Source organism: Girardinichthys multiradiatus, chromosome 7 (assembly GCF_021462225.1).
Source record: "Girardinichthys multiradiatus isolate DD_20200921_A chromosome 7, DD_fGirMul_XY1, whole genome shotgun sequence".
In the NCBI taxonomy this organism is placed as follows: domain Eukaryota; kingdom Metazoa; phylum Chordata; class Actinopteri; order Cyprinodontiformes; family Goodeidae; genus Girardinichthys; species Girardinichthys multiradiatus.
The window spans coordinates 45053892-45069417 of record NC_061800.1 but is presented as its reverse complement, the minus strand read 5'-3'; the positions used below and the strand labels follow the sequence as shown (position 1 = coordinate 45069417).

Sequence of the window (15526 nt, the reverse complement as noted above, 5' to 3'; positions counted from 1 at the left end):
TTTCAACTCTGCCAGGAAAAGTGGTCAAATATCCATCCACAAAATGTGTGGTTGAGGTGCAACTTTCTTCAATATTTAAATATTAATGTGGATATACATTTGAACCTGTATGTTTACTTCTGACTCTGTGTGAATCAGAGAAAATCCACAATAATTATATTAAGAAACCAGAACAGGCCAAAGAAATCACTAAAAGACTAATTTGACATGAAATTAGAGCCCATGATGGATTACATGATAATAAACTAGTTTTTATTAATTAAAAGGACTAAGTATTTGTACCATAATGTTTTTTTTCTGATAAAGGCCCAGTTTTTCAGTTTAAAGTCAACTTTAACAGCAGTTATCGGTTTCAGTTAACTTTAAAGGCCCAAGTTAACAATGCCTATCCAACAATGTGGCATCTGAGTCCTTCTTTAACCAGGAACCTTCACTTCTCTTTCTTTTTCTCAAACAGTGGAAGCTGTGCAGACTTACAAACGCACATTTTAACTCCTAAACAAGGCAATGGTTGTTTGCTGACTGACAGAAACACACATCTAATGTGATATAATAGACGCTGACAGAGTGGTTGATTTTTCTGCCCGAAAAGAACGCCACTTTAAATTAATGGGTTCTAATACAAACAAATGTGCATGGCGGCACTGGGGCCATCTGGCTTTGAGAGAGACGTGATTATGTTGAAATGCAATAATCTACCCAAAGTGTATAGAAGAAATCCAAAAAGCTGCTTCTGACTCCAGATAAACAGTCATAAAGAGTTATGGAAAAGATGCTGCAGTCAATAAGTGGATCTCGCTTTATCTTTTTATCAGTATGAACCGTCACTCCACAAGCTGCCAAAAACAAAGAACAATTTGCAAAAATGACAATTTCAGAAAAGAAGTTTCTTTTGAACTGACAAGTTCATTTGAAAACGATTCCAGAACAGGACGAGGAAATGATTTTCCTTCAGCACGTCTGCACCACAATCTGCAAATGAAAGAGAGCTGTTAAAGATCACATTTTAACAAGACAACCAAATGTTTCTATCGTTCAGCCGTCACGGCCAGCGTTCAGCCAGCATTCAGCCAGCTTTCAACCAGCTTTTTTTTTATTGAAATGTCAACTCTTTTAAACAATAATCCATCCAGAGGTCCTGCTCTGACGTGGAGGAGGCGATGCTGCATATCAGCCTCTCGTCCATGTGTGGCTGTAGTTGATACAGCAGCAGGCTTTGGTGAAAGCAGTGAGCAGTGCTCAGGCTCTGTGTGATTCAGTTCTGAATTGCTCATTATAAAGGAATCATACTGTGTGCTGCATCGACTGATTCTTCATCGCTGCTGAACTCTGCCAGACAGAATCGTTGCCTGAACGTTTACCATCAGCAAGTATTTCCACGCAGTGCTGAACACAAAAACAGGAAAACTGTTTTCTGAATCCATCTGTGTGGAGATCTACAGAGACCAGATGTAAATTATTATCTGATTTAAATATAAATTATAATTATAATATAACTATTGTTTATTTAATAATAAAGCTCTGTGACGATGAGCACTCCAGAGTCTAACTGTAACTTATACAGAGTCCAAATGGGCTGTCTTTCTGAAACAGTCAGTCATTTTCTACTGCTTATTCCATAGTGGGTCACAGGGAGCTGGTGCCTATCTCCAGCAGTCAATGGGTGAGAGGCAGGGTACACCCTGGACAGGTCGCCAGTCCATCGCAGGGCAACACACAAACAACCATGCACACACTCATTCACCTAAGGGAAATTTAGAGTGACCAATTAACCTAACAGGCATGTCTTTGGACTGTGGGGGGAAGCCAGAGTACCCGGTGAGAACCCACACATGCACAGGGAGAACATGCAAACTCCATGCAGAAAGACCCCAGGCCAGGAATTGAACCCAGGACCTTCTTGCTGCAAGGCAACAGTGCTACCAACTGCACCACCATACAGTTTGTCTTTCTGAAACACTTAAGTGATTTTTATCTGGGAACGTTGCTACATAAATAAACTTTACTTACTTACAACATTTTTTCAGAGTGAACAATTTTAGGATATATTCACAGATCAATCATAACATTATGACCACCTGCCTATTAGTGTGCTGGTCACCTCTTTGCAGTCAAAACAGTCCCAACCTTTTAAGGCTTCACTAGACTGAAATTGTGCTGTAATGACTCATATCAAGATATTGGAAGCAGATACTAAGGGGGGCCTCCATGAATCTGACTTTATTGTCCACCTCATCCTATTGATAATGGGTTGGATTGAGATCTGAGGAATCTGACTGGTTGTTCAACAATTCCTGAAAATTTTTTGTAGCAGGGAGCATTTTCCTGCTCAAATAGACTACTGCTTTCATGGTGCCAGGTATTCCCCAGTTAAGCAACGCAAACTGGGTCGGCATGACCTAAAAGAGAACACGAGACCAGACCAGGTCACCTTCTTCCAATATTCTCTCCTTCCCATTTTTGGCATTCATAAACAACAAACAGTAATGTTCTGTGCATCTGACACCTTTCTATTAGAACCAGCCTTAACCAGCAAGAACCTCTTCAGCAGTCTTTACTTCCCACCTGCATCAATAAGCCTTGGCCTCCCATGATCCTGTAGCCGGTTCAGCACTGCTCCTTGGAGCCCTTTTAGAGATGCTGACCACCGCCCACCAGGAACACCCTACAAAACTGCAGTTCAGGAGTTCTGGCCCAGCCATTTAACCAACACAGTTTGGGCCTTGTTGTCAAACTAACTGAAATCCTTACAGAGTCAATTTTTTGACATCAGCTTTGAGGACGAAATGCTCACTTGCCACCTAATCGTCCCACCCATTAACAGGTACTACAATGAAGAGAGTGTAATTTTATTCTTCTGTCAGCAGTCATAATGTTATGACTGATCAATGTATGTTTAGGAATAAATTATCAATGAGTCATATCAAAGCTGAGAGTAAACACGATAACTTTAGCTTAGCCATTCAGCTAACAGCTATGGATGAGGACAGGAGTCTGGAGCTGGATGTGTCCTGAAATCTTCAGAACCAAATAATTGGCCTGGGCTAACTTTAGGTGACATATTGTCAGAACATAGCAATAGTGTTATTAACACAATTAGCCCATTTTGGAGCCAAAGGTTGAGGCTGTTCTGTAGAACCAGCTGTCATGAAAAAGAGAATGCAGAATGTGGAACATAACTGGTGAATGAATTAACTGGGCCGCAGTCAAATTGATGAAACATAGTTTTTGATTCTACAGAATATTTCTGACATTGACTTTATTAACACAAACTGACCATGTGTCTCTGGCTTCAGGTATTTGCTATTATGATGAGGTGATGGTTTTACCTTGGAGGACGCGAAGCATCTGTAGCTGACAGCGAGGATCCCATCAGTCCACTCATGAGAAACTGGGTCAAACTGCCCGTACAGCTGGCCCATGGTAATAGATTTGGGGTTGATAACTGTGATCTGTACCTGGTTCTCATCCATCAGACCCTAAGGTGATAGCATATATTTTTACAGATATAGACCATCCTTACCAGAAAACAAAAAGACTGAAAAAGAAGGAACAACTGGAACACATACTACAGACACTATATAAACATCAACCTGTTAATTCTCAAGTTACTTTGTAAACGCCTGCTGTGACAGAACCATGTTATTGAGTCACAGAAGCAGAAACTCAAACTGAGACCTGGACCCTGACTAGAACACAAAGATGGAGCAAACTGCTTCTAAACAATGAGAGATGGAGGGGGTGGAGCTGGACATGGCCACAGGGTTGGTGATGAAGATTAATGTAGCGTTCTTCAGCAGGCCTTCAACTGTCTCCTCCTCGCCATGTAAATCCAACAAGCCGGTTCTGGCCCGCTCTGTGAGATCAATAACTGCTAAACAAAGACTGCAGCTCTGACAACCAGGATGGATGTGTTTTGGAAAGAAAAGCATTGGAAACTAATTGTAACACACAATTTTTCTCAACATGAAGGTTTGGGAATAAACAACTTCATGCTTGAAAGACTCAGGAACCTTCTTTAAAATCTTCCTTAAACCCGTTCATGCTCACACTTCAGAGAAAAACATTTGATATTAGAACTTTAGAGAAGTTTATATTAATGTCATGCAACTTTTCACTAATTATGTTGCCTTTATTTTAAACAGGCTGACGGCCCTTCTTCACCTTCAACACAAACAGCATTATCACCTTTTTAAAGATGTCCCGAAGAGCTGCAGCCAAAACACAGTAGGCACTGGTTTTTCCTCCAAAGGGTTCACCTACGACCATGAAGCCATGCCTTACAATCATCATCTCATAGATCTGCAAGATTTTCTCAGCAAAGAACTTGGTGACTTGAAGGTTCATGAGCTGGCAGTTTTCCTTAATGGCCTCCAGGAGAATGTAATAGTCTCGTTCTGGGAGCTCAACACCCGGGAAGAGATCAGAGGTAATACCCTGCAATAAAAGAGTAATATATTTAAATATTAAATGTGATAGGCACTGAATGTTCAGCATTTAGAAAAAGACACACCACTACATCAGTAACACGGTGTCCTGGACAGTTTTTGGCATTCTTGGAAAAGATGAGTAACTGACTCGGGGACTGAGAAGGTTAATTGAGTGTTTCTTTACTGTGTTCATTGGCTGTATGTTTTAAATTTTTATCCTGCTAAAAGACCCGTTATGTCGCATGTGATGGCCACATAGTCGGGTTCTTTGGACTATGGAGAACAAAAAAGATGGTAATTTCAACCTGGAAAGACTCACATAATGGACAAACATCAAGAAGACGGTTAAAGAGTTTATTAATGAAAGATTATTTCTTTGGCGCTCGGACCCCTGAGGAAGACATGAACGCTAAGGATGAAATGAGTTTGAATAAACATCTTATGATTATGATTAGGTACGTCTTCCCCCCCTGGGATTCGACCCTGGTGGTGGTGTAGGCCTTGGTATGGAAGGAGTTGGGAGCCTATGGTGGAGAAGGGGTGGAGGAGGCTCGAAGCTCAGCAGAAGAGCGTCTTCCATGCAGACGGTCTTTAAAAGTGATGCCCTGGGAGATGATTGGCCGAGGAGGAGTGCGGACCTGCCGTTGTTTGGAGCAGCCAGTGAGGAGTGATTGGACGAGACGGGGTGGTGAGTCTTCCATGTTGAATTTTCGTTTAAACTCCATTAGTCGTTAAAGTTGATTCTTAAACTAACTGTGTGTTAAGTTCTTTTTTGTTAAATTAGTGAGTAGATGTTCCCCTTCCATCCTCCCAGGTGTGTCAGTCTGGTCTGATCAACCACTATTTAAGCCCCCTTTGATTACTGTGTGTTAGGTCAGTTCATTTTGTTTGAATAGTTAGTTTGAGGTTGTATTATGTTATGGCTTGATGGCGTATGGCTTTTGCTTAACCAGCTTGGTCCCTGACAATGCATTTTTAGTTTTCTAAAATATGCCACCAGACATTTACTCAAAATGTCCTGTATTTCAAAGAGTTCATGATGCTTTACACTTCAAAAAGGTTCCCAGAGGAACAAGCCCACAGCCTACCACATCCTTCACCATACTTAAAAGTAGGCACGAGGTGCTTTTTTACGTATTAATCTTTTGTTTTACAGTGGCCATACCTGGAGTGTTTAATGCTAGAAGGCTCAATTTTAGTCTCATCTGACCAAGGCACAAAGTTGATAATGATTACTAATGATTACTTCTGTGATAGTAAGACAGAAAATGTTTTTTCTTTCCTGTCAATTCTCCCAAACAACCAGCTAGCATGAATCTACAAGCAAATGGTTGCTATCGGGACTTTGGGACCCCAAGGCTCATTAACAGTGAGCTTTGGAGATGTTCTGCCTTTCATATCTCATTGTTTGTGGTGTCAGATATACCTGGGTTCTCATGCAGCCCTCTTTATGAAAGTTTCATTTGCTATAAACTTTCTAATTAATGTTCTGACTCAGTTAGGCCAGATTTAGGCAGCAGCTGTTTTTCTTTAGCCATTTTCCCACTTATGAAGATCAACATGCATCTCACTTACCTAATGACATGTTATGTTATCTTCTCTTTGCCATTTTAAAGAGTGGTAAAAAGAAATGGGCATCTGTGCCACATCATATTTATACCCCAGCAAAACAGAAGGTTATGGATTACAGATAACAAAGTTCCAACAAAATCTGATCAAGTCCAGCCAAACTAATTCAAGATTTTTAATTGAGTGATTACGATGCTGCAAAAAAGGCTTTTTACATATCTTTACCAGGTGACCGAAAAGCATGGAGGATGCTGCATACACATAAACAGATTTACGTTGAGATGAAGGGGTTGGGTGTGTATGAAGACAAATGATGAATGTGGAAACTGCACATGGATTTAGTCATGTATCCCAGTGAGCAATTCTGATCCAAATCATGATAGATAGGCCTTGTGCATGGAGATTACAAATGAAATAGGTGGAATTAACATGGATTGACATCAGTTCCTGTGAACTGCTTCATTAATCAGGAGAACGTGAGTTCAACACACCTCAAAAAGCTTCAGATCATGAGCCAGGAACTTTGGCAGATTGACATCGATGATGGATCTCAGCAACAGGGTGTCCTCATTGTCATCTGGAAAAGCCAGCTGCAGTGGGAAAAACATCCAGAGGAAGAGGAAGTCAGGATGAGAAAGGGGAAAAAACCAAAGTGAGAAATCAGAGATCTAAACAAAAAAATAAAAGGAACACCATAGAAATGTGGCAAAAAAAGGTAAGTAAAAAAAGAGCAGACATTTAACATGGTGGAGACATTTAACATGGAGGAGACATTTAACATGGAGAAGCCATGTGACATGGAGATGTGCAACATGGAGAAAGTGTATGATATAGAGAAGGCGTGGAAGGGACATCAAGCTCATGAGAGGAGAGTTGGAACATAATGGAGGCATGTAACATTGAAAAGCCATGTAACATGGGGGAGGCAGGTACCATGGGAGTGGATGTAACGTGGAGGAGACATGTAACATGGATGATAGAGAGGATGTAACATGGGGAGGGCAGTAACATGGGAGATGCATGTAATGTGGGGGAGGCAGGTAACATGGGAAAGGATGTAAAATGGGGATACATACAACATGGAAGATGCATGTAACGTAGGGGAGGCAGGTAACATGGAGGAGATATGTAACATGGATGATAGAGAGGATGTAACATGGGGGAGGGCAGTAACATGGAAGATGATGTACCATAGGGGAGGCAGGTAATATGTGGGAGGCATGTAACATGGGGTGACATTCAAAACCAATTCAAATTCAAAAACACTTTATTAATCCCAAAGGGAAATTAAATGTTGTTGTAGCTCATATGCAGGTTTTCTTCAAAAAGCCGTTGTAGATGCTGATGGCTCTGGGGCGGAAGGATCTCCTGTAGCGGTCTGTCTTACAGCAGATCTAAAGAAGCCTCTGACTGAAGACACTGTTGTTGTACAACAGTCTCATGAAGAGGATGCTCAGAGTTTTCCATAATGTTCTTCATTTTATTGCACAATAATGTCCAGAGGTTCCAGAGGAGTCCCCAGAACAGAGCCAGCCTTTTTTATCAGCTTGTTGAGCTTTTTTAAGTCCCTGGCTCCATGCAACATGGAGGAGACATGTAACATCGAGGAAGCATTTCAGATAAAGGAGTCGTGTAACACAAAGAAGATGTGTAACATGAAGGAAGCATGTGATATGGAGGAGATGTGTAACACAAAGGGAGGCGTGTGACATGAAGGAAAGGTGAAATATGAAGAACATATGAAATGAGAGGAGAGTTACATGAAGGAGACATGTGACACAAAGGATATCTGTTATATGGAGGTAATATTAAGGAGATGTGTGACATGGAGGAAGCAGGTTATGTGGAGTAGATATGTGAAATGAAGCAGATGTGTAGCACAAAGGAGACGTGTCATGAAGGAGAAGCATTACATGTCTCATATGAAACAGCAGAATCATTCAGAAAGACAGGAGTTTATTCTTGTGCCACATCTGACTGGTGGAGTCCATGTTCCACAAAAGAGGGTATATTGTCAGTTGTTGCTAGGGAATCGTGGATAAAAAGCATAAAAACTGGCACCAGTTTGTCTATTTACTCATCTAATACAGAACCTGCTAAAAACAACTGGGCTGAAATTGCAACAGAATTTCCAGAAAAAGACTGACTACTTGACTGAAGGTGATTTATGTCTTGTAACTATAGTTACATTAATAGTGACTTAACATTCTAGTTGTTAAATCGGTGGGTTTTTTCCTTCTATGCTGTTTAAGCTGTTTTTTAAAGAAATAAAACTAAAACTAAATGATGCATATTATGCTTGGGAGATATTATGCTTATGCAAACCTGTTTCTAATTTTCACCTGGGCAGAATTAGACTGATAAAAGGAAAATCTAAACAACTCTGAGTGGAACTGTTGAACAAACCTTCAGGTTTCCTGCAGCAGTCAGCACAGATTTGACAGCTCTCATGCCATAGTCGTAGTGACTCTGGGAGGACAGCTGCTCTGAACACAGTCGATAAGTGGCCACGATTTTCACTGAAAGAGGCCGTGCCGTCACGAAACCACAGGAGTAAAGCACAATCTCTGCAATCATGGCGTAATCCGGCACCATCATAGCTACAGTCCTGAACAAAGCCTGGTGTAAAGAGGCAGTTACATTACAGAAACATTAAGGAACAAAGAGCAAGCACAGCTCTACATCTTCAGCATGGGGGAATCAATAATTAAACTTTGATTTAATAAGAATCTGGACCGGAGCTGAGCTGAGAAGTACCTTGAGGTTGTCTGGCAACTCTGAGCGTCCAGCGTAGCCAGGATTCATGGTGATGAATACAGCACACGAGGGGTCCAGTTTCAGCTCTGTCCCCTCAAAAACCAGCATTTCAGTGTGAGCAGCGATGCCTGGACAAACACATTCGTTAAGATGTAGTCTGTACTGCATGTGTGGCTCTGTAAGTCATCTAAATAGTTTGATTCTGAAAATATAAATCAAAAATGAAACAGGTGGAAAACCACTAAAATACTGTTTTGTAAGAACCGTTTTTTTATTTTTTTATTTCCTGTGACGAAGTGCCTTTAGGTCAAGGACTGTTCCCAGATATATTTGTCTGATATTATAATCAGTTTAATGATCTGAAACATTCAGTCTTAATCAATAAGTAGGAATATGTGTTCCAATGATGATTGTTTTTCAGATTAACAATACCCCTTTAAAATAACCTTTAAGCAGGTATTATACATTATTCACAATAAACCCATATTTCTGTCATAAAAATGCCTTTTTTTTTAAATACTCGTCTTTTTAAACTGGTTTTTAATTTCAGAAAACACGAACATTAGTCTTTGTTTCTTCTTTGCATTTTAATGCTGTTTCCATTTATTTCATTGCTTATGGCATTTTATGAAATAGTTGTTTTTATTTTTGTTTCATCTGTTTTGTAAAGCACTTTATAAATGGTAAATGGACTGAATTTATATAGCACCATTCCAGTCATACAGACCACTCAAAGCGCTTTACACTAGAGCCACATTCACCCAATCGCACTCACTGACGCTCACACATTCATACACCGATACGCAGATCGGTAGGCAACTTGAGGTTAAGTGCCTTGCCCAGGGGCACATCGACATACAGCAGGAGGAAGCTGGAATCAAACCCACAACCTTCTGGTTGCAAGATGACTACTCTTCCTACTGAGCCACAGTCACAGTCGCCTAAATGAGGGGTGCACAGTGGCACAGTTGGTAGCATTGTTGCTTTGCAGCAGGAAGGTCCAGGGGACTGGCAACCTATCCAGGTTGCTGGAGATAGGAACCAGCTCCCCCATGACCCACTATTGGATAAGCGGTATAGAAGATGAATGAATGTTCATAAGGATATGTTGTATTTTCTGTGTGTAATTAATTTATATAATGTGTTTCACTTAGTTAATTGAGTTACTGAACATAAATGAATTCAATTCAAAAATACTTTATTAATCCCAAAGTGAAATTAAATGTTGTTGTAGCTCATTATGAAGGTTTCTTCAAAGAGCCGTTGTAGATGCTGATGGCTGTGGGCAGGAAGGATCCCCTGTAGTGCTCCATCTTACAGCAGATCTGAAGAAGCCTCTGACTGAAGACACTCTGTTGTTGTAGGACAGTCTCATGAAGAGGATGTTCAGGGTTCTCCATAATTCTCTTCATTTTATGAAGAATCCTTCTTTCCACAATGATCTCCAGAGGTTCCAGAGGAGTCCCCAGAACAGAACCAGCCTTTTTATCAGCTTGTTGAGTTTTTTTAAGTTCTGATGCTGCTTCCCCAGCAGATGATGGTAGAAGAGATCAGACTCTCCACAACAGACTTATAGAAGATCTGCAGCATCTTGCTGCAAACACCAAAGGACCTAAACTTCCTCAAGAAGTACAGTCTGCTCTGTCCCTTCTTGTAGATGGCTTCACAGTTGCATCTCCACTCTAGTCTGTTGTCCAGGTGAACACTGAGGTGTTTATACTCCTCCACCACCTCCACTTCTTCTCCCACGATGGAAATAGTTTTTGATTTAAAATCTACAATCATCTCTTTTGTTTTAGTCACGTTCAAGATGAGATGATTGTTTCCACACCATCCCACAAAGCGGTCCACCACCTTCCTGTACTCAGCTTCTTGTCCATCTCTGATCCACCCCACGACTGCAGAATCATCCGAGTATTTCTGCAGATGACAGGAGTCTGTCTTGTACTGGAAGTCTGAGGTGTACAGAGTGAAAAGGAATGGTGAGAGTACCGTCCCCTGTGGTGCTCCTGTGCTGCTGACTACCTGGTTAGACTCACAACCCTTCAGTCTCACAAACTGTGGTCTGTTTGTCAGGTAGTCTTTAATCCAGGAGATTGTTGAGGCCTCCACCTGAGTCTTCTGGAGTTTCTGACAAAGCAAATCAGGTTGGATTGTATTAAATGCACTGGAGAAATCAAAGAACATGATCTTCACAGTGCTGCTGGCTTTGTCCAGATGACAGTGGGTTTGTTGAAGCAAGTCTCTCCAGTTGCATCTTCACTTGACTTCTTGAGACACACAGGTGGAAGGGGGAGGCAAAGGAAGCATCAGCATCTTCTGATATGGTTGAAGGCAAACATGTAGAAGCAGAAGGGTCTAGGGCTGAGGTGGAAGATAAAAAATGTGAGGTGTTACTGGACAGCTGTGGGTCCTGTGGGTCAAAGGAAGGTGGAATGTCTGTTTGGCTGCGAGCAGGAGAGGAGGATGCGAAGCTTGTTTCTGAACTGACCCTGTTGAAGAATGTGTTCAGTTCATTGGCTCTGCCAATAATAATTAAATAATATTAATTATTTAATAATTAAAAATAATTAAATCATATTAATTAACTTAAATTAACTTAAATAATATTCTAATAAATATATGACTGTATGTTTGAACCTTTAGATGACTTAAAAACATAAATGCTCATTGTGTCAAACCCAAAATCAGGATGTGTTCTACAAGTTTGACTCTTAGAATGCAAAATACAATGCACAAAGGAAATGAGGAATGATTTAAAACTTTTACACAGAACTGTATCTCAGAGAACTCATAGTAAGTGAATTTTAATTGCGAAAAAACATCCATAAATACTTAAAGAACAGCAGCAGTTCAGTTTTGGGTCAGGCATATTTAATGCATCTTTCAGATGTTCTGAGAAAATCATTAAAAACTGGAAGGACTCTTAGCTCTGTTCTGGGCAACTAGAAACAAACCTTAGCAGGAAGTTTTCCTGGCCAGACTACACAAACTGCCTTCTCACAGTTGCCCTTCTTTGTAGTTTAAAACCTACTTTTTTATTACTGAAGCTTTGCCAATCCTTTGTTTTCTGGTCTATTGCCAGTTTCCTTCAGCATCAGAGAGAAAGTAAAGCAGAATGTTAAGGACAAACCTCTCTGGATGGTGAGAATCTGCTGGGCCACCACAGACAGCACCTCCAGGTCGATACGGTTAAATTCATCAAAGCAGGCCCAGGCTCCACAGGACAAAAGGCCCTGAGCATGTGCACACACACACACACACACACACACACACACACACATACACACACACACACCATATTTAAAAGGACTTAGCCCAACATCAAAAAATTAGGTCTCAATTGTTCAAAGCCATTTTTTCTCCTTATTTATTAAACTGAACTCTCGCACAGCACTTCAATGTAGCACGGATCGATGGATTGGGCATTTTGTTATTTATGAGTTATTTGATTCTTAAATTTTAAATCGCAAGCCAGGGATTATCTGTGGTGGAATGAGACATCCTGTTGAGGTAAGAGGAAAAAGAACCAGCTGTACATCTGTCACTGTTGTCATGCCAGCATTCTTTCAATCAGCAAATTGTCCTGTTTACTTTATTGCCTTTAGGTTAATTATGCAGCTTTCAGTCTGGGGGGTGAGGGATATTAAGAGAAATAAAAAAACATCTCGAGGATATATAATCACATTTCCCCTTATATGCAGTGACTGTAAAGAATCACACAGAGAAAATGAACACTTCTAAATATAGAAATAAATGTACAGAAACCTTGTATGGAAAAATTTCCCAACATAGCTGCATGAGGTAGAGGATTATAAAGTGTAAAGCTGCGGTTCTACCTTCCCCAGGCCATTTTGAATGATCTGTATGGATGGGTGAATGACACCATTCCAGTTTACACTAAATCCAGGTAGTAATTACTGCGAATCATCATAATTCAAATTTTCCGTCTATTTATCGATTTAGTCATCAAAAGTTTATTGGAATAGAAAAACTGAACCTATTGTATCTGTTGGAGTCATTTATGTTTGTTGTTATGTACACACAACTGTTGTTGCATGACATTGTTGAGTATATTACTAAACCCATCTGTGTGGATGGTGATAATACTCTAACTGTGATAGTTGATATTATCAAATATAGTTATCTGTTCAATGAATATCCATCCAACAATGCAACAGCATGTGAATATCTCATCTAATGCTCTGTCTGAAGTAAAACATTTGAAACGTTTGGTTTAAATTTATCTGAAGCTTTTTTTTTAGGAGATGGGAAGAGAATGTACTTACTTTGAAGAATTTGCCCAGTGCGATGTAGTCCAGTCCATCTGAGCAGTTAAAAACCACACACTGCTTAGCAACAGCTTTGGCCAAGTCTTTGGTGGTCTCTGTTTTCCCTGTGCCTGCAGGGCCCTCAGGGGCCCCACCCAAATGGAGGTGGAGGGCACCAAACAAAGTACTGAATATAAGCAGAGACTTACAGAATGAGTAAACTGACAAGATTTAAAGTCACTGATGTTATTTTTTTAACTCTTAAAAGGGATATTTTAATAAAACCGAGATTTTAATAGACCGAAAAATAGTCAAACACAGCAAAGAAAATCAGCAAAACTATTTTCAACTGGTAGTTTTACCGGTAACAGCGGTCAGTGAGTGGAGTAATAACCAGCCTTGGTGTGTTGCCCAGGTATTCATAGCCATAAGGTAAACCAGCATTGATCATCTTGGTCTGAAGATGACCTTCCTGCACAGAGAGGAAGTCTGAGTTTCAACAATAAGCCGATCATAAAGCCTCTAAAGCGAAATGTCCTTTAACATACCACCCAGTAGTACCGCAGCTGGCTCAGCCACTCAAAGTCATTTTCGTCACATATTCCTTTATGCACAAGGGTTGCTAAAACATCCCTGGCATGGACGTCCAGAACAACAAGGGCTCCAAGGGTCACCCGGTTCTGCTTGGACAGCTTTCCACGAACCAGAGCCACGATGTCATCAATCTGTCTATTGTTCTGTGCCAGGTAGGCATCCATGGCCTGAGACAGAGAAGCACCATTAAAAATCACACAGAGGATGCTAATAAATGTTAAATGCGTGCAAGTATGAGTTTTAAGCTCCATCTAAAGGTCAAGTTACCCACAAGAAATTGGTCAGAATTTTATCAATAGTATAATAATAGGCAAAAAAGCCAATAATGGGCGACTGTGGCTCAGGGGTTAGAGTAGTTATCTTGCAAATGGAAGGTTGTGGGTCCAATTTCAGCTTCGCCCTGTCACATTTCAATGTTCCGCTGGAGACAAATGGTAAGTTCCTGTTGTCATTTCCAAAAACATTCAGCCTGGATGAATAACTCTGGAAAATAACGAAGGACCTTCAACAGTAAAATGAATCTTGTAAAACATTTCATTAGATCATTTTACCATTTAAAAGTCCTTTGTATTTCAGACCCTAAGTTGCTTTGGTGGCAGCTCTGATGCACAGACAACAAAACTCCACAACCACATTGACCACAAGAGAAGATGCAGATCTGCTTCATGATGATATGAATATATCAGCTGAGTAAACTACAGGGCAGCAAACCTCAAACTTGGGAATAGATACAAAACAGAACTGAGCACCTTCGGTCCTGAAGCAAGAGCTTCATGGATATCCTTGGTCCAGTAGACCTGTGAGACACACAGCACAGTCTGGCCTGGCCAGGCACGGACCCAGTTCATCCTCTGCTCATTTGGGTAGGCATTGATTGCATCTCCAATTACCTACAACAGAGCACAACAGCAGCATTAACTTCTGAGTGAGTCTGACTAAGGTGATTCACCCAGAAAATGTCAATAACGCTATAAAATATGTTTTCCACATAATATATACTGTAAGAGTAATGTAAGATAACTGTTATCAAATCACATGTGCATGATAAAACTATAAAACCAGTCCATCCAGCACCTTTTGTAAGGAAACAACCATGCCTTTCTCCAGTTCAAGAAGCCATTTCTCCACCTGACCCCTGGTTCTGGAGGTGGAAATCATGTCCAGGAGCTGCACCGTTTCACCTTCACTGCTCTTCATATGGCTGATGTCCAGCACATCAGTGAACACCACACTGGCAATGCCTTCAAAGCACTTCTTCAGATGGGGCTGCACTCTGGTCCAGAGACATAAAAAGATTTATCTATCTCCAGAGGTCAATGGTTGAGAGTCAGGGTAGAACCTGAACAGGTCTCCAGTCCATCACAGAGACACACAACCATGCACACACAGCCATAACTAAGGACATTTTCTTTAGAGACCAACATAAAATGCATCTTTTTGGACTGTGAGAGCGAGATGGAGTACCCAGAGAGAACCTACACTTGAACATGAGAATATGTAAACACCACATCTGATACATTCTCAACACAAACAGGGAAATTCATTCTCTCTGTCAGGGCTCCAAGAACAAGAGATCATTTCTTCTTGGCCAGAACATTTCATACTTCAGTAGAACTTAAGTACAAAACACCTGGAAAGGTTTCATAGGTCTCTCCCACTGCTGCATACCCACTTTATTTTTTGTGCAGACACTACACAAGAAAAATGTTCTACTCAAAATATGCGTCAAGAACAAGCTGCAAAAAACCTGTAATGGGATATAATGTTCACTCGGTTAAAAGAAAATCCAGATATTTTTCATTTGTTGAGGGCATTATGAGAAGAGGACATAAACAGAAAATCTCCTTAAGTTGGCTTTAAAAAGGGCTCTGATGACACCTCAGAGAAAAGTACCTTGGTACTGTA

At 40.6% G+C, this 15526-nt stretch overlaps 1 protein-coding gene across 2 annotated transcripts in view; it reads right to left on the bottom strand.

Moving 5' to 3' along the window:
• The window catches only part of dnah7 (dynein, axonemal, heavy chain 7), a 105004-nt gene that overhangs the window by 63498 nt on the left and 25980 nt on the right, over window positions 1-15526 (bottom strand). For both annotated transcript variants that reach the window (XM_047370128.1, XM_047370129.1), the window contains exons 21-31: window positions 14696-14894; window positions 14371-14511; window positions 13576-13788; window positions 13390-13499; window positions 13046-13214; window positions 11890-11992; window positions 8757-8884; window positions 8406-8618; window positions 6491-6589; window positions 4189-4437; window positions 3330-3479 (exon numbers count right to left, since the gene is read on the bottom strand). In XM_047370128.1, the coding sequence (XP_047226084.1) occupies window positions 3330-3479; window positions 4189-4437; window positions 6491-6589; window positions 8406-8618; window positions 8757-8884; window positions 11890-11992; window positions 13046-13214; window positions 13390-13499; window positions 13576-13788; window positions 14371-14511; window positions 14696-14894 (1774 nt within the window). The remainder of the gene's footprint in view (window positions 1-3329; window positions 3480-4188; window positions 4438-6490; window positions 6590-8405; window positions 8619-8756; window positions 8885-11889; window positions 11993-13045; window positions 13215-13389; window positions 13500-13575; window positions 13789-14370; window positions 14512-14695; window positions 14895-15526) is intronic.